At 44.2% G+C, this 19,086-nt stretch overlaps 2 protein-coding genes across 3 annotated transcripts in view; one reads left to right on the plus strand and one right to left on the minus strand.

Moving 5' to 3' along the window:
* Positions 1-1,946: 1,946 nt before the first annotated feature.
* On the minus strand, positions 1,947-14,063 carry LOC103363053 (palmitoyltransferase ZDHHC3). Its single transcript, XM_008289650.1, has 9 exons — positions 13,939-14,063; positions 12,764-12,852; positions 11,851-11,924; positions 11,220-11,332; positions 10,987-11,048; positions 10,192-10,312; positions 9,736-9,808; positions 8,824-8,995; positions 1,947-8,754 (listed from the first exon to the last, which is right to left on the minus strand). Exons 1-9 carry the CDS (start codon positions 14,061-14,063, stop codon positions 8,663-8,665), a joined length of 921 nt encoding a protein of 306 aa, XP_008287872.1. The 3' UTR covers positions 1,947-8,662.
* A 2,264-nt stretch (positions 14,064-16,327) lies between these two features.
* LOC103363054 (serine/threonine protein kinase 26) overlaps positions 16,328-19,086 on the plus strand; it is a 34,504-nt gene continuing 31,745 nt past the window's right edge. For both annotated transcript variants that reach the window (XM_008289651.1, XM_008289652.1), the window contains exon 1: positions 16,328-16,557. In XM_008289651.1, the coding sequence (XP_008287873.1) occupies positions 16,537-16,557 (21 nt within the window). In that variant the 5' untranslated portion in view covers positions 16,328-16,536. The remainder of the gene's footprint in view (positions 16,558-19,086) is intronic.

A 19,086-nucleotide genomic window follows, 5' to 3' on the forward strand; every position in this document is an offset into this window, starting at 1 on the left:
AACGCTGTCGGGTTATTTTTTAATTCTTGGGTTTCTTTGTATAATATTGTCGGTATGAAGCTTCAGGTGAAGCTACATAATAAATCAGCCTAACGTTAGAATTTAAATTTGTGTTATTAATCTGATTTCTTTGCTGGAAAATACTCCACAGCTTTAAGTGTGATAAATAAACAACGACTGTAGTGAAGAGTTTAAACGTCTCTTCAGGGAACAGAAGCACCTCTTTAACGTTTTACTATGAACGAATAAAACCTCTTTTATTCCACCTGATGGACTCACATCATGTGACCAACGTCTAAACACCTGAACACAGACGGTCTCTGAATAAAACCAGTTTTCTTGCAGCAGTGCTTCACTTTTTTGTGCTCCTCAGATTAAAGCCGTTCTGGCGTCTGAAGGCCTGAAGCTGGACGTGTCTCTGCTCGTCATCAGTCTGCAGCTGGATGATGGAACCGCGGCGCCACCTGCTGCTCACATGTGAACCTGCTGCTGGGAACTGGAGCCTCCATCATGTTCCCCAGGATCTCCAGTTTACTTCTCATAAATATTAACTGTAAATGCATCGATCCTTCTGCGGGAAAACACAAATCACAATGTTCTGGACTAAAGTTCTGTTATGTAGTTTCATTGGTTTGTAACCGACTCTCATTGATGTGATGACTGTTAAAGCTGGTTCCTTGTTTTTTGTAGGTCAACGTCATTATTACAATTTATAATTTTCAATAATTTTGTTTCACAGAGTTTCAGTGTTTTGGGTAAACTACAGAGCCATACTGAGGGTTGGGTTTGTGTGTGCAGATGTATTCAGTGTGGTGTTGCTGTGGTTCTTGGCCTTAATCATCCCAACCGGCCTCACCTGAGCAGGTCGCTGATCAGCTGCAGCTCACTGCTCTGGTCCATGTTCTCAACACGGCGTCTTTATCTCCTGAAGTAAAACGGTTCTTCTCCGTTTTGTGTCGTAACAAAGTCTGCCGGCCCAGGAAGGAGGACCATGCAGGAGTTGTGGCTGAAAGCAAGTTTCCTTTACGGAGCTTGTAAGGAAGTTAACCTGAGTGGAAACGAAACAGAACCCATTAAAGGTTCGGTCCAGTAAACTGCAGCTGATCAGACGGTTCAGCAGGAATCACAGCCGACTTAAATCAGGTACAGCGTTTGATTTTTTATGTAACTTTTTGATCAACCCTCTGAAAAATGAACAGACATGTGTCCAAGCTACATAAGTGGATAGAGACTGGGTTAAAGATGCTAATGACTAGCCTGGAGATGTTAATGGTTAGCCTGGAGATGCTAATGACTATCCTGGAGCTACAAGTAACTAGCCTGGAGATGCTAATGATTAGCCTGGAGATGCTAGTGACTATCCTGGAGCTACAAGTAACTAGCCTGGAGATGCTAATGATTAGCCTGGAGATGCTAGTGACTATCCTGGAGCTACAAGTAACTAGCCTGGAGATGCTAATGATTAGCCTGGAGATGCTAGTGACTATTCTGGAGCTACAAGTAACTAGCCTGGAGATGTTAATGACTAGCCTGGAGATGCTAATGACTAGCCGTCTCTCCAGACTGGGCATTGTTGCTCATCTTTTAGATGCAGGTGGAGTTTTGTCCTTCAAAGCTGACTGTCTCGTGTTGTGCCATGTGCTCATAACATACATGCAGAATGAGACTAATGCTGTATTTTGACATATTTAAATATTTTTATTATTCCTGCAGACTGAAACCTGCAGGGTTTGTTAATGCGTTCCCATTGGTCCCATACGACTGATGAGCCAAAGCTTGTATGAATTCTGAATAAATGAAAAAACAGGCTGCTGTGAAAGATGATTTCTTTATCTTATGTCAGTCTTCAGTGTTTTGTTTTCTTTCCATTTCAAGCTGCAGACTTAAATAATCCTCAGAAGAATGAACTGAACCCAGTGAGTGTACAGAGACCAGAGGAGGCCGAGTAGTTTAAAAGACGTCTGTTTTACTTCCAGTTGAACGAATCAGAGCAGCATATCAATAAAACACAGGTCACGGTTTAAGATTGTAACAGGAAATAAATAAACATCAGTCAGTTGTAAACTTGTTCATCATGAAGCGCATGATGTTAAACTCGTCGTTGGTTTAGTTTGCAGGACGTGAAACTAACGTTGAGCCAAACCAGCCGAACGCAGGAAGAAGTTCAGGAGCAGAAGATTTCAGTTCTGGGACAAAGAGAGACGGACTGAAGACAGGTATGTTGCAGTTGTACTGGTTTAAAGTGTTTGTTTGTTTGTTAGTTTTTTTGCTTCAGCGCTGAACTTTTCCAACAAGCAGACAAAGTCCCTGAAGTCAGTTGGGCTGGTGGCCAGACGTCAGTTTCAGACCTTGTTTGTTTGTACACACATTCCTTCCCGCTGTCTGGAAAACAGCTAACGGGGTGCGCTTGTTTCCTTCCAGCAAACAAAAGTGACCTTTTCTTGGACTTTAACTGAGAGAATTAGTGGACAAACTGAAACAAGCGCACCCCGATGATACAAAAACAAACCAAACAGAAAAACAACCAAGCGACCTGATATTCTACACATCTGGACTAAAACATCCACCGTCTGAAACGTTCTGAAGGTGTTTTTTTAACAACCGTGAGGCGACTTTTCGTTCAGCGCTCACTGAACCATTCTTTGGAGAAAAATGTAAAATTCAACACGAGATAAGTTATAAGGGTAAAACCTCGGGTACCTCAGTATTCACAAAAACATTTCAAACCTGGTTCTGTTTCGTCCAGATAGAAAGAAAAGAAGTTCAGTAACCGTCCCTTCATCAGAATTGCACATCATCCATAGAAAACATGAACCCTCGTATGTACAGCAGAAACCAGACCTGGCTGAGGATCAAGTGTTCCGACAGAGTTACGGGAAACGTTCAGGGAACGTTGTTCATTTCAGTGTATTTATTCTTCTACTGCAGTGAAACTACACACACCGACAACAATAAGGCAGCTGTAAGGACGCGTCTGTCAGTCACACTGTGAGCAAAGTGAGTCGGTCGAAGGCCATCGATGGGACGATCAGTACAAAACATGAAGTTGCAGAATCTGTGACTTCCTGAAAGAACTCTTTAGAAGCTCTGTGACTTTGTTCTAAGGATGATTAAAACGAGCTTGGACAGCTGTTGGGTTCGTTACCACACGTACACGTTGGACAGTTTCCCACTGCAGGCTGCAAAGAAAGTCAAAGTGTCTGAGTTCATTTTCCCAACTTCTACGTCACAACGACCGAATATTGTGCAGCTCCGATATCAGCAACATCCACAGAACTGTTCAGTCTTTAAGGCCTCATTTGCTAAACCAGGATCCTGGAACATGTGTGCTGGTGGTCCTATCTGCTCATTTGGATCCGTCACAGTTACCGTTAGCACTCGACTGCTGCCCTGTTAGCACCATGTAGCAAAAGTAGCTAACGTCAACTTCAGATAACGAAATGAAGCAAACACGGAAGTGACAAAAAGTGCATTTCCTTTAATGTGCGCTTGGGGCTATAAAAGTGACGAATCTCCACCGAGCCTCATGCAGAAAACTGCTCTGGTCTCTGCAGCTAATTTCCTTGTTTATGACAACCGTCAGCTTGTCTAAACTGCATCGAGGCTTAAAGTTTTGCATAATTAAGGATGTGGCTGCTCATGCTAGTGATTAGCCAACGAATGCTACTGACTGAACTAGTAATGCTGGTGGGTAGTCTGGAGATTCCACTTTTCTAGTCTAGATATGCTAGTCATTAGCCTTACAAGGATTCTGTCAGGCCTAGGGATGCTAACAGCTAGCTTAAAGATTCTAGTTGTTAGCCTAGCCTAGGAATACTACCCATTAGCCTAAGACTGCTAGTGTCAAACCTTGGGATGTAAGACATTAACTTATTAATAGCCTTGTAACACTAGCGGTTAGCCTAAGGATGCTAATGGCCTGTCTAAAAATGTTTGTTGCTAGCCTAGAAATGCTAGTCTCTAGCTTCGGGATACTAGTGATTAGCCTACAATGTCACTGACAGATAGTAATGCTGGTGGGTCGTCTGGAGATTCCATTTTTCTAGTTTAGTCTAGATACTAGTCATTAGCCTTACAATGATTCTGTCAGGCCTAGGGATGGTAGTTGCTAGCTTAAAGATTTTAGTTGTTAGCCTAGCTTAGGAATACTGCCCATTAGCGTTAGTGTCAAACCTTGGAATGTAAGTCATTAACCTATTAATAGCCTGGTAATGGTAGCGGTTAGCCTAAGGATGCTAACAGCCTGATTAGAAATGTTTGTTGCTAGCCCACAAGATAAGCTAAGATAGAACTTTATTGATCCCTTTTCAGGGAAATTACTTTTACAAATGCTAGCCTCTCACTTAGGGATACGAGTGATTAGCCTAACTTCAAAATACTAGCTCAGAGAAGAAGAGTCAGGTGGAGTCGCTCCTCGTGTCCACACAGCTTTTGCTTAGTTTTCTGTCTAATATACTAACTGTGCCCCCTGGTGTTCAATGCAAAGAAATGTGTTTCATGTTTCATTTCTTCATTACACAGGTAGCGTTTTTTAAACTAGCTAAATGATTTTCTTTGGATTTTCAGATTACATTTGTTGTCGACGTAGTCGAACAACAGATCGACCTTCGTGCTAACTCATATTTCCAACTTGAGTCCGTTATCGAAGCAAACATGTTCAACGTACTGGAGGCTTCAACAGTTTCCTCCAGAATGGAACAAAGTCACAGAGGTTTTTTTGCTAATATTGTCCGCTTCTATTTTTAAGTATTCAAATAAATAAGTGTTAAACCAAAGCAAGTGTTATATAAATATGGTTGTATATTAGCGGTATTGCTCACAGTGTGAAGGAAACATCGGACGTCTCTGCATGTTTCCCGTAACTTCTCTCCAAGATCCACTTTGAGGACAAACTTGATGTTTTGCTGTTAAAAATGTTGAAAGAGTCATTAGTATCTAAAAACACGTTAAATAGATTAAAAAAAGGCAGATCGCTCCACGTGACGGAAGCCGCACGATTCAAGACTTTTGAGGGGAAACAAGCAACTTCACGTCCCGACCGGCAGTTCTGGTTCTGATCCAAACATCTGAGGAACGTTCTGAGTACTTTGTTAAAACATCATTCGTGTCATCCGCTGGAGCACTTGTCGTTATGTTCCCTTGTGCATCCTGTTCAGCCCAGGTTGGACACGGAGGTCAGAATAATTACAACAGACATAAAAACACACGGAGGGTGAAGCTGCCTTTGAGTCTGAGCTCCGACACTTTCAAAGTAAAAGCCAAAGTTTGACTTCTTCACAGCTCTCTACATTTTAGAGGTACTTGTGGTTTGCTTAAGCTTTGGTCACTTCACAGATTAAGACTTTTTATTTTTTAAAATGTGAGCTTGTAAAATAGCTTTTGAATTCTTCATATATCCACTAAAAAGACTTTAACGTGGCTACACCGATACAAACCAGTAAAATTCTGCAGTATTTCAAAGAGAAAGCAAAGATTACAGAAGTTACAAATGCTCAGCTAGCCGTAAGTCCTCAGAAAGCTAGTGGCAGGCAGAGGAATTCTAGTTGCTAGCCTAGCCTAGCCGAAGAATACCAGTCGTTAGGCTAAGAATGCTAGTGACTAGCCGATGATGCTAGTTACTTGCCTATTTCTAGCCAAGGAAAACTAGTGGCTAGCCAAGGAATGCTAGTGGATAACTTATCGTAACCTTGGGATACTAGTGACATGTCTAGAAATGCTATTTACTAGCCTAGGAATGCTAATGACTAACCTAAAAATTCTAGTTGCTACTGAAGATTTTCTTTTTGCAGGAGATTTTAGGTGCTAGCCTAGCTTAGCCTACCCATAGTAGTCATTTGCATAATACTGCTAGTGACAAGCCTAGCCAAGCTAGTTGCTAGCCTATTTCTAGCCTAGAAATGCTCGTCTCAAACATAGGGATGCTAGTGGCTAGCGTAGAAAAGCTAGTCTCATACCTAGAAATGCTAGTGGCTAGCGTAGGAATGCTAGTTTCAAACGTATGGATGCTAGTGGTTAGGCTAGAAATGCTAGTCTTAAACCTAGAGATGCTAGCCGAATAGAATAGAATAGAATAGAATAGAACTTCATTGATCCCTTTTGTGCAAACCTCAGGGAAATTGTTGAAGGTTTGCTGAAGGCTATTTGTGATGCTAAAGGCTGGAGTAGTGATGCTAGTAATTCTCTAACTTAGCCCAGGGCTCTAGCGGCTAAAGATAGCCTACGAATGCTAATGACTTGCCGAGGAGTGCTAGCGATTAGCCTAGCCATGCTAGTGACTAGCCTGGGTCTGCCAGTGGCTAGCACAGTGAGTCTGATGTAGGTGGTCGTGAATGTTTTGGTTGTCGGCTGAACATTTTGCTAACGTTTCTGATAGTTTCTGAAGTATTTTACCTGCAGGACTACTTCTTATCGAGTACTTCTGCAGTACTAACACTCGTATTACTGTTATTACGTATCTTTTTGCTCCAGCTTAAGGTCGGCAGATCAGATTAACATCTCCAGTTTCACTTCCACCATTTTACAGCAAAAAGTGCCGTCAGAGCGACGCCTGAGTCCAAAGAGCTGGAGATCCTGTAAAAGCCGTCCAAACTCCAGAAGCAGCACATTCAGAGGCAGCTCCACCCGGCACATAAAACCGCACAGTTCTTGGTAGAGCAACAATAAATAAAGAATCGCTGAGATCCAGCAGAACCAAAGACGAACACTGCTTCCATGTCTGAGATCAAAAATAGACTCTAGGGGCGAGTAAACAACAGCATCCGTCCGTCGTGTCTGAAATCGCACCGCTCTGTGTAAATATATATAAGTCTTTGTGGATTTAGAGTAAATCTGTAACACACTTCAGTTAGTAGCACATATTCATACTTCAAATAAACACAGGAATGAGGAAGAAAAGACACGATGAAGGAATCTCTGTGGAAGTTTCCCGTTTGCTGATGAGCCCATAAAACCCAGTTCATCCGATTTGTTCTGTTTTATCCAAAATATATATGTTGGGCGACTTTATGATGTGGATATTAAAGTCAACAGTTTTCTATTTGAGAATGAGGAGAAATAAAAAGGAGACATTTGACCTACATAGCTTAACCGCACTAACAAATTATGTGGCCAAAAGTATGTGGACGCTCCGTCTCAGGCTGTTGCTGGTGGTTAGAGCTGATTTTATGTCGTTTCCAGCTTCAGTACGACCAAAGTGAGATTCAAAAAGAAACGGTTCCCAGTTTAGAGTGGAAATATTCAACTGGTCTGCACAGAGCTCTTAACGCGAGTAAATCTATGCACACAGCAAGTCCAACTAAAACACCAGCATGTAACGCTCAGGTGTCCACATACTTTTGGTCATGAAGTGTGCCGTGCTATACATGATCAAAATGTAAAAGAACCAAAGCAGAGCTTGTGTTGTAACCGCAAGTTCAATAAACTGTTAAAAACATCAGATATCCACATTAAAAATCCACATCGTGACCAGTTTGGGTTTTTTTTTTTAAAGCTGTGACTCATCTTGCTAATAATAATAATAATAATAATAATAATAATAATAATAAAAGGTTCAGTAACGAACTAATTTCTGGGCTTTCACAGCTCAACGACCACGAGGACAGTTCTGATTGGCTGAAGCAGGCTGTGTTAGCATAAAAGCTAGCTAGCCTCCAAACCGCAGACCGAGAGCAGCACCGGGTTTGACTGATGCGCAGCAGCTCCGTGGAAACTGAGCCGACGTTGTAATGAAACGTGACGGACAGAGTGTGGTTGGTTAAAGCCCGCCTCCTGTCGCTGCTGCTTTGGGCCGTTTCCTCCCCGATTCACAAACTGTCAGAAAGAAACGTCTGAAATATTCAAAATCTGCTTTCAGCGCAAACGAGGATCATCGCTGGTGTTCGGTTATTCTTTAAACCTCTGAACCCCAAAACCTGCAGGAACTATTCCAAGAGAGCTTCACTTTCAAGAAGAAAAAAGGCAAAACTGCACCGTTCATCAGCAATAAAAAAAATCCGCTGGTTTCACATCTGCATCAAGTTAGTTATTATGTTCGTCTATTTAATGAAGCAAAGTTTGATCGGATTCTTAATTAAAATCACTTTTTTTCTTCACGTCTCATTTCAAAATCTGCAGAAAATGGACTGTTTGCTCAGAACAGATTGTGTAAAAACCAGAACTTCTGCACGGGTCGGTGCAGCCGGGAAGCGATGAGCTGCGAGCAGCAGAGTGAAGGTCAGACGTTCGGTGGTTGTTCTGTGAACGATCTGCTGCTGCTGGAGTTCAGAGGTTAAAGGATAACTCATGACCGATCCACTTCTCACAGGCGTCTGAATCTGCATTTTATCAGCCTGTAGGGTTTCTGTGGAAAGTTCTGGTGCTGGCCCGTTTTATCTGCAGCTACTATGGGATGGATAAACCACGCATCAGTCAAACCTCAGTGTCCACAGAGGAGCAGCTCTTCCATTTCCATCCTGCTGGTAGTTAAACATCGGTGCTGTTTGCTCTCAGGAGACGACGACCGTCCGCCTGCAGCTTCTGCTTTAGGTCCACACGTCATTCACTCACGTCCTCCTCCACCTCTCAGGTCCAGAGAGAAGACATCGTCGTTAGGCAGAAGACTCACGCTCACACATTCACACACAGTAAACCTCCCTGTCCGTCCGTCCGTCCGTCCTCCCGCGGCTCAGACGTCGTAGTCGGGCAGAGCAGAGTAGGAGACGCCGCCCACCGACGGAGGGCTGGAGTGGAGAGGAAGCAGCCAGCAGAACACCGAGCCTGAACACAGAACCACAGGTCAGAACGCTCACGACTGAAACGTGAAGGAGCCGACAGACGGGAACCCACCTCTTCCGAACACCTCCCTCAGCAGGGCCAGCTTGGGTTTGCGGGTGTGAGGAGGATGATGAGGCAGCTGGGAGGAGGACGAGGAGGACGAAGAGGAGGAGCCGCGGTCCTTCACCATCAGCCGGTTCCTCATCTGCTCGATGGGCGTCTCGTCCGTGATGATGGAGACGAGCTGCAGGAGGAGACGGAGAGGAGTGATGCAGTTCTGTTCAGTCTGAGCAGAAGCTTCATGGAGTCACGGTGGTCCGTGTGTTCCTGGAACATCTGACTCAGGAGATAAGCTGCTGAATGTTTTTAGATTTTCAGGAGTTTCTAAAGACGTGACGTCTCTCCAAACACATCCATGGTGTACGTCAGCAGCCCTGCAATGCATCCTGGGAGCACTGAGGCTAAAGACACCAGGATGTAAAATCAAACCCTAACCCAGCAGCTGACTTCTTCTGCCCTCAGATGTTTCCAGAAGAACGCGTGTCAAGTCGAGTCTGTTATTATTTATTTATTTAAAAAATAAGACGAACCTCACAGGTTTAAACACTGACGACGTTTAAGGTTTGAATTTACTGAATTGGTTCAGAAAACATCACGAGCTCACTGCTGCTGCATCAGTTCTGTTCATATGAGCTTAAAGATGGTTTCAGTTTGTTCACATTTCAACTCGCCCGTCATCACATTATTTGATCCACTTGTCCAGTTTTACAGACTCTCAGTCAGCGACATGATGAGAAGTAACAGAGAAAAGTTCAGGTTTTAATCTTGAGTAGTTTCTGACATGTTGTTGTTTCAATGTGAGAAGAAAACGTGCTGAAAGTGGTTCACATGATCTGAAGTATCTGATCTGCTGATGCAGGATTTCACAGACACCATTCATCAGAGAGGGTCGAGCAGAAGGAACCCTTCGTTCCTTCTTGGTACCTGATCGTAGAAGATGACCATGACGAAGACACCGAACAGCACCGACTCCACCAGCAGGATGATGTAATGGGCCCTGAAGGCAGAGACACAGGAGAACGTTAACACCAGCCGACTCTGAACAAAGCTCCCCCAGACCTCCTCACGTCCAGGGTTCAGACCGAGACACTGATCTGGTATCAGGTTCTACCAGAACCCAGATGTGTTCTTCCTCCTAAATGTCATGTGTCTATCTGCTGTACTGATGAAGTTCTGAGGCTCAGAAATGATGGAAAAAGTCCATTAAAGTGATCAATCTGGACCCTCCTCTGTGGACTTGAAGGACCTGGACCTCTGGAACATTCACAGTCTGAAGGTAGAACTCTGGTCAGTAGATAAAGGTGCTGCAGATACAGAACCAGCTGGTTCATGAGGAGGTCCGGTTGGAGGTTCTGATTGATTTTCTGCTGAATGACTCACACTATCAGGTGTTTGCTGGGCGTCTCTTCTCCTTCCTTCTCTGCGTCTCCTTCCCGTTCACTCCGGATCCTCCAGATCCAGGCCGACACCACCAGAACCATCGAGTACAGACTGGCCATCCCTGAAAGCAGACGTGAATCACCGTTAGCTGACTCACACCGGGCCACCAGCAGGTCTGATAAACGGCACCAGTCACAGAACACTCATGAAGTAGGCGAAGGAAAAACACATGCATGTGCATAAAGTGACTGGAAACAGAGTCGCAGCTGGTTCAAGGGTTAAAAGTCGTTTTATTGTGTCAGCGACGTCCAAATGAGTCTCAAGGGGATCAGAAACCCCGTCAGACCAGTAAAAGACCTCCCGGCTGGTTCTCGGTTCGGTTGATTCGACCCGTTTTAATGCTAATGAAGCTCCTTCTACTGCCTGTTTTCCTGAAAGCATTCAGCAGAATAAGTCTGACACGTGAACACATAAACAGGAACATTCAGGAGTGAAACTAAACCCCACAGATTCAGGAAGAAGCTAAACATAGCAGAGCTGAGCGCGACAGCTTCCTCTGAGGCCCGGGCGGGTCATGGAAAGACTCCAGTAACGTCTGAGGTGCAGCAGCAGCCGTAAAACCCTGATTAGGTCTAATAACCGGTCTGCTGGCCCGTCAGGCTGGAACGCTGTGGCCAGCTCACTCCTCTGTTATTTGAACTGAGCTCTGTCAGATATGGTGTGTGACTCCTGCTTTGTTTTGTTTTTCTGCTTCCTTCCAGCACTGCTGATGTCAACATGCTGCAGTTTACTGACCGGTGTAGAAGAGAAACTGGATGAAGTACTTCTGGTTCAGCTCCCCGACACAGTTGTTGATCCTGAACAACAGACAAGTAACAGAGAAGAGAAGAACTGAGACTGGATGGATAATGGATGGATGATGGATGGATGGATGGATGGATGGTGAATGGATGATGGATGATGGATGGATGGATGGATGGATGGTGAATGAATGAATGGATGGATGGATGATGGATGGATGCTCCCACCAGGGGCAGTGGTGGTCCATGCGGCGGATGCATCTCTGGCAGACCCGGCAGTGGTGCGCTCTGGGAGGTCTGTAGGTTTCACAGCGGCTGCACACCGTCCAGCCCTCGCAGCCCTGAACACGAGTAAAACACTGAATGAGAAGAACTCTGGACGAGTCGCAGCGACTTTCTACTCGACTTAAAGGTAACACTAAGTTCTGATCTGGACTTCTCCATCATTTATCAACAGAGTCAGACGTCGCAGACATTCACAGGTTCTACGCTGAACTCAGCAGAACAAAACAGACTTTGTGTCACTGAGCCCATAAGTAAATAATGAGAAGCTGTGGAGCACATAAGAGCAGCTGTGAGGATGTAAGCACAGAGAAGCTCTGAGATAAACACAGGCTGGAGCAGCTAATGACACGTCCAGATAATACAGCGCTGGCCTCTACTATTAGCCTTCAGCTCTGCTCTTAGCTTCATGCGTTAGCGTCGAGTTTATGAGCAGAACGAACACCTGAAGACAAGAACAACTTCAGGCTTTTGCTGGAGCTTCGCTGTATGGGACACACCTGAACCTGAAGTGATGCTCGTTGTTTCTGAACACGTCTTAAGCTCATAGCTTGGTGTCATCAGAGGGTGAACTCACCCGTTCATTCATCCGAGACGACTGAGAGCGGAGGTCTGAGAAGTCGATGGCGGTTTCAGGGAGAGGCACCATGCCTGAACGCAGAAACACAAAAACTAACCAACGTGCTCGAGTTATTTCACAGCTCCTCCCCTCTCAGATTATTAAAACTGATTGTTTCAATGCATATTTATCAGTAAAATATAGTAAAAAACACACTGACCACAAAGGACACTAAAAACCCTCTGTCTGGAGAAGAAAGTAAACCTTTTGTACAACATTCAGTCTGTAATTATCAACAGTATTATATTTTGGTAAACAATGAACCCAATTAGCTGCCAGAATATTGTAAGAAGAAGCTTTATGCCTGGTGCAGGCTGAGTTTTTTTCTGTATTTATCTAATTGTACTGGTTCACTTACATCATTTTTACTTTTATTCTTTGTTTAATTGATGAAGAAGGTGACGTTTGATGGATTTAGCTGCTCTGAAGCCTGGAACTACACAGCAGGGATTTCTATCAGTCTAATGAATGTGAGAACCACAACAAACTCTGCTTTAAAAATCCACATTTATACTGATTAAACCTGGACTTCATTAACAAGGAGAGTCCATTCACTGTTAATTATATTTGTAAAAAACAAAAAAGTAATCAACTATTTTTCACACCTAGATTTGTGCCATTTAAAAAAATATGCTTTTTATATTTGCTTTTATAAATAAATCAAAGATTTCCCAGGTCTGCCAGTGGCACTTAAACAGCGTTAAGTTTCAACTGAGATGTCTGACAGGACTTTACAACAACAAACAGCTAAACTTCTGTCATGATTTTATGAAACTTCTTCTCTGGAAAACTGACGTGGTCGCCGTCTGGTTTCCCTGACTGCGTTGCTTTGGGGAGTTTGCAGATGGATGACTTCAGGCTTTAAACTGACCAGGATCTGAGAAGACGGCCTTGGAGTGGCAGGCCAGCAGCAGCAGCAGAATCAGGTTGAACACTGAGCCGTGCAGAGTACACCACACACTGTGGGGAGAGGAAGGAGCACGCCACACGGGTTTACTGCATGGAAACATCAGATTACTTCTATAGTTCCAGCATCAGTTATTCAGCTTTGAGCGATAAAATGCCTGAATGTAGTGAAACACGTCTGTCAGAGCTTCAAGAGTCTGGGACGTCTTTAAACATCTTGCCTTCTTCAAACAGTCAAAAACCTAAAAATATTCAGTTTGCAATTATTATAAAAAAAAAAAAAAAAAAAAACAGCAGTCCTTATTTAATATTTGTTAGTTTTCTGTATTTTTACACGAGACTGTTTAGAGCAAACTCCTGTCACTCCTTCACAGCTTTAATAAAATGCTTTAAACTGTATTATCCATCATAAATATGGACTGCAGGCGTTATTAGTGCAAATGTGAACAGTCCGAAAACAGTTTCATATAAAGTCAGGCCACATGAACCACAGAGGAAATCTGAAAAAGGACAGTGAATACGTAAAACACAAGCGGCAAAATAACTGCATTATGTTATAGATGTGGGTAAGTTAACGTTCAAATGTTCCTTTTACATTTAGACTTTTCTCTACTACCAGCCTCCGTTCAGTCTGCGGGGGAAGACCCAGGCAGTGACCTCAAAAAAGTCAAAACTATAAGAAAAGACGGTGTTCATGTAATGTTTCCTGTCAGCCGAATTAAAGGGCGTCTCTTGCTGATGTAGGAACCGTTGTGGTTCAGGTCGCAGACAGTCAGACCTGTGTCACACACACACAGACAACATTAAATTACCGGAATACTGAATGAACCCCGGACGCGGCGGAAGCCCTCTGACAGCAGCCAGCTGACGGACTGTTTTGATGCGCATCAGCCGCGTCAGGTGGTAAACAAACGGAAAACCCCGTTTATCCGGTGTCTCCTCAACACAAAACCGTCACACACACTCCCGTAAATACACATGAATACTCGTTACTGTGACAAAAACGATGTTAAACGGAGGGAAGCGCCTGAAGATGCTGTTCGAGCTGCTCGCTGTCAAATGAATGGAGGCAGCGCAGACAGCAGGCGCCATGTCGGTGATTTTAGAGGTTCTAACGGCATAAAAACACAAAGTACCGACCTGCCGGAGTAGGCGGGGATGAGGACATACTGTATGACCACGTAGTCCGCGTAGAACACGCTGAAATAAGTTAGAATCAGACAGATAACGCCGCAGGGATCTCGCCTACAGCGCAGGGACGCCATCTTCTGCCGGGCTCCGCCCCCCTGGCCTCCGCTTCCGGGTGACGTCAGGTCGGAACCTGATCCTCGCTTCCTGGCTGTCAGAGTGACGTGTGAATTTTTTAAAGGGCCAGTTCACTGAAATGAAAAGGCTCGTGGATGATTCGTCCTCATTGTGGGTGTTGCCTTCATGTCTGATCTGGTTTTCTAATGAAACAAATCCGTGACAATCTAAAAACTAGAAAGCAGAATACAAATATTTTCAGGATGTTTTGAACGTTCTATTTACTACAATTGGCAGGAAAAATGACAAACACACTTAAAGTCTGGATAACACATCAAATCGTGTAAAACATCATTTAAAACACAATCGCAACTGAGAATAAAACTCTATAATGTTGTGCTGTGGTCAAGAACACTATGTTTGTGTTGGATTTGGAGTCGTAACTTCCACAATGAGTTACTGTTTTGTAAAATAGTCATTTTATTCCTATTTTATATCATTAAATATCTTTAACCTGTGACGTGTTGATCCAGATTTTACCTTTCAGAAAAAATGCTGCTAGATTCAATACTTAAAAGACAGACACAAGGCTTTCTTTTTCTTTTTTATTTCAAGATTTTGAAGAACTTGATGTCCAAAAATTGTTTGTGTTACCTGATAGTTCTAATTAATTTCATTTTATTTAATGATTTTAGCCTTTGCATGTCTGCCTAATGTGTCTACCTGATGAATGTGGACAGTCTGACACTTGTTTGTAGGTTGTGCTGCTGCAGCTCAAACTGACTTGATGTCACTGGGTGTTTAAAACAGCAGGCAAAACAGAAAAAGGTTTGTTTTTTGTCCTCTCTGTGCAACAAATGTTTTTATTTGTGCCCAGAAAATCTGTCCCACATCCGGCCCAGGTGTCACAACCTCATGACAAAGTAAATTTTTTGTTCAGCACCATTTTTGCATCAAACTTGGTATTTATAGATATAATTTACTGCACTTTGGGTGTTCAGTGACCTGATGGTGTTTATTCCTCTGCAGATGTTCACACAGTGATTGAGGCGCTCCACATTGAGACTACAGGGACTTTATAGTGTTTATGACTTTTAAAGTGACCTAAAATGTGCTAATGTTGACTTATAAGTGTCAGTCAGTGTGATTTAACCTCCTCAGAGTAAAGTTTATGTGTGTATTTATTGTTTTCAAGTGTCCCCATGATGTTTCTGTAGTGATTCTGTTGTGATGCTAGTGCTCCAAATGAAGTGTGTATTTAGTTTAATGGTCACATAGTGAATCATAATGTTCATTGACTTTAAGCTGTTTATTCCTCTGTAGATGTTTATATATTGCTGTCAGCGTTACAGGTCCTTGACATACAAATTGCTGCAGCGCTAGCTAACTAGCTGACCTTATGCTCAGCTAATAACGTTATGCTATGTTAGCTTGCAAAAGCAATAGCTAACTTTCTAAGTTTATGTTCAGCTAATAATGTTATACTAAATTAGCTGCTGCAGCGCCAGCTAACTGACTTATGTTAAGCTAATAATGTTATGCTTTATTACCTTGCTACAGCACTAGCTTAGTAGCCAACATTATGCTAAGATAATAACATTATAAAACATTAGCTACTGCAGCATGAGCTAAATAGCTGACTTTAGGTCAAGTTAATAACGTTGTGCTACATTAGCTTGCAGTAGCACTACCTAACTTTCTAAGTTTATGTGAGACTAATAACATCATGCTACATTAGCTTACTGTAACACCAGCTAACTTGCTAAGTTTATGTGAGGCTAATAATCCTATGGTATATTAGCTGCTGTAGCACTGGCTAGCTAACTAACTTCATGTTAAGCTAATCATGTTGTGCTACATTAGCTGCTGTAGCACTGGCTAGCTAACTAACTTCATGTTAAGCTAATCATGTTGTGCTACATTAGCTGCTGTAGCACTGGCTAGCTAACTAACTTCATGTTAAGCTAATCATGTTGTGCTACATTAGCTGCTGTAGCACTAGCTAGCTGTCTTGAATTCCTCACCACTGTGCCTTTATCAGCCCAGTTGATCTGCTGATGGGTAATTTCAGATTATTTTCAGGTCAGGAATTTAAACATCTTGCAGTTTAAATCCAACTTTTCAGTAAATCTTATCCATATAGACCAAGTTCTGTGATAAACCGGTCAACAGGTGAGCAGGTGTGGACGTGTGACCAGGTAAGCTGCTGCTCCGGTGGGCTCCAGCAGGGGCCAGCAGCCCCCGGTCCTCTCCCCGGGTGGCTCCTCCTCTAAAGCCGCCTCCTCCTCCTCCTCCTCCTGCTTCAACTCTCCGGAGTTTGGTCGCAGCCGCCGCCGCCGCTAACAAACCGACTTTTCTCTGGATTTATCTCCGCCTTCGAAGCCGAACTTTCCCGTCTCTGAGTTGGACCTTCACGGACGGCAGCAGCCCCGGCAGCAGCTCACGGAACCGGACCGAGCCGGAGGAGGAATCGGGCGTCCTGTCGAAGTCGCCATGGAAGTTCCTGGTATGCAGGTAAGACGAAAGGTGGACGCCGCCGACATTTTACCGGGTTTCGGCTGCTTTTCTGGCCCGAAAGCGGCGACCTGAGGCGGGTTCGGGCGGCTGGAGGAGGCGCTGTTCGGCTCCGGGCCTCTTCTGTTTGTTTTGCGGACTTGAGCTGCTGTTTCGGACCGAACCTCCAGAATCTGTGTGGAAAACAAGCGAGTGAATAATGTGGAACTTTGTGCGGAGTTTCCAGATGAACGTCCTCCAGAGGTTCGGCTTCTGTCCGTCGGACGGTTTACGGTCACTTTGGGTCCATTAAAGTCCCCGTAATGAGCTTATCATGAGCCACACGGTAATTAAAGCGCCTTGATGTCTCTTTAATTGTCTCTGTGATCATTTCTAGTGATGGGTTCTGAGGCTCTGGTCCAGTTTCCCTTCATCCTGAGCGGTTCTGTGGCTCTCATCGGGAGGCACAGCCGCTGGACATGGAGTTCACACGGACTGTGTGGAGTTTATGTGTTCAGACGTCCACATGTTGTTCTTACTGAGGCCTACAGCGTGACTTTAGTGTTTAAAGCTGAGTTTACATTCATCCTGTGTGTCTCTAGTGTTCACATGTTGCCCTGTAGTGAGTCTACAGTGTGTTTGTGTGTCTTCAGACGTCCATGTGTTCTTCTGATGGAGCTCCAGATGGACTTCATGGTGTTTACGTCTCCAGAAGTGTCCTGGAACGTTCACATAATGATTAGAAGGTGATTTAGTGGCTTCACGTTAACTTTACTTTGTCAGTGTTTGTTTGTCTCTGAGGGACATCCGTGAACTTGTGGTGTTTACGTCCCTGATGGCGTCCAACCAGGAACGTGTATGATGGTGGTCTGGTGTCTACAAACTGAGCTCATGAAGTCCATCTGTTCTTCCTATAGTGGCCTGAACGGTGGCTTTAGGTGGAGCTGACGGGGACTTTGTGGTGTCGACGTCTCTTCAGGTGACCTATAATATGAACACAGCTCATGATAATGTGAGTGAGCAGCTCCAGGTGGAGGCCACACTCACATCGTGGTGATGGTATCTGCTCTACCTGTCCTATAACAACCACATGTCGGCTTGTAATGTGGCGTCTAAACCTCTTTGGATGTCTCCATGTTTTTCCTGCGGTGGTGATCTTGTGATTTTGAGTTTGCAGCTAGTTTCCGGTTTCTGCGTCTCTTCTATCGGCCCGGTGATGTCCGTGTGGTGGCTGATGATGTGAGAGCTTCACTGGGCCTTTGTGGTGTCTTCAGATGAACCCATGTTGTTCTTTGTGGCTGTAGACCCGGTCCGTCCTGACTTCACGGGCTTTGTTTCTGTGTGGTGACACATGTGGACCGATGACGGGACTGTGGTTTATTCTGGTGTTTGGATGTGATGTGGCCGTGGAGCTTCAGACTGAGGACATTTGTGATATTCCTGCGTCTACTTGTTGTTGTTTCCTGTCCTGTAGAACCTTGTCATGGACCTTCTCTTGCATAATGCTCCGATGCTGACTCACCGGGTCTTCAGAGGTTATTTTTAGCTCCGCGTCTTTATCTCTTTAATTATATGGGTGATGGATGAGAAACTAGGTGTGTCTGAAGACTCTGTCAGGAACCTACTTTGTGTCGCCTGTTGCTCGGCAGCCTTTTATTGGGCCATCTGTGGCTCACCTGGAGAGTCTCACCTGCTTCAGCGTCAGGCGGGTTTGACATTTCGCTGCCTGTGCTCGGCTGAGGTGAGTCGGTGTTTGCGTGCGCCGGTGAAAAAAAAGGTGTGTTAGAACCTTGGCCTCCTGTTTGGCCGGCTTTCAGGTGTGTCTACCTGTGCGACTGGCTCGCTCTGCCTCGGCTCAGGTGGGCGGGCCGCGGGTGACGTCACAGGCAGGTGAGATCAACACACACCTGAGGCCCACGGGAGCGTCTGCCGCGGTGCGTTCTGCTCCATCACTCAGGTGATTTTAAACATAAATGTCTCATCAGGTTGTTTTTTTTTATCTCCTTATGAATCCTGGAGGAGTTTTTATCAATTACCTGAAAATAAAAGAGCAGAAAACAGACCAACCAAACCTCAGATGTCTCCCCCTGACCTCCTCAGAACCAGACGGTTCTTCATCGACTGCAGCTTCAGACTTTTATCTTCATACTATGAATATTTCACACGATTTAATGGACTTCTGAGCCTCAGAACTTCACCAGAACAGCAGATAGACACGTGACATGTCGGAGGAGGAACACATCTGGACAATATTAGAAAGTTGTTTCCCTGCAGGGTGTCTAGAAGATGGTTCTGGAGGAGAAACCGTCCTCCCATCGTCTAGAACTGGTTCTGACCATCACACATGCTGGTATGAGCCTGGACCATTTACCCAGAATGCACTTTGTACAGTGTTCTAAACTCATCCAGGGTAGCGATGCTTGTCTGAGACATCCCATAATACTGACGCCAGCAGCTGCTTGACTGGATCATTTTTAATTCATTTAGTTTCATTATTAACTCATTTGAGTGTTTTTGGACTTTACATTTTTGCAGAGTTTGAATAATTTC

This window comes from Stegastes partitus, unplaced genomic scaffold, assembly GCF_000690725.1.
Source record: "Stegastes partitus isolate 25-593 unplaced genomic scaffold, Stegastes_partitus-1.0.2 Scaffold628, whole genome shotgun sequence".
NCBI lineage: Eukaryota > Metazoa > Chordata > Actinopteri > Pomacentridae > Stegastes > Stegastes partitus.

Coding starts and splice junctions, on each gene's coding strand:
- LOC103363053 (XM_008289650.1), bottom strand. CDS start 14,063: ATGGCGTCCCTGCGCTGTAGGCGAGATCCCTGCGGCGTTATCTGTCTG. Junction 11,333..11,850: donor CGTCTCGGATGAATGAACGG/GTGAGTTCACCC, acceptor ACTCGTGTTCAG/GGCTGCGAGGGCTGGACGGT. Junction 8,996..9,735: donor TGGTCATCTTCTACGATCAG/GTACCAAGAAGG, acceptor CTCCTCCTGCAG/CTCGTCTCCATCATCACGGA.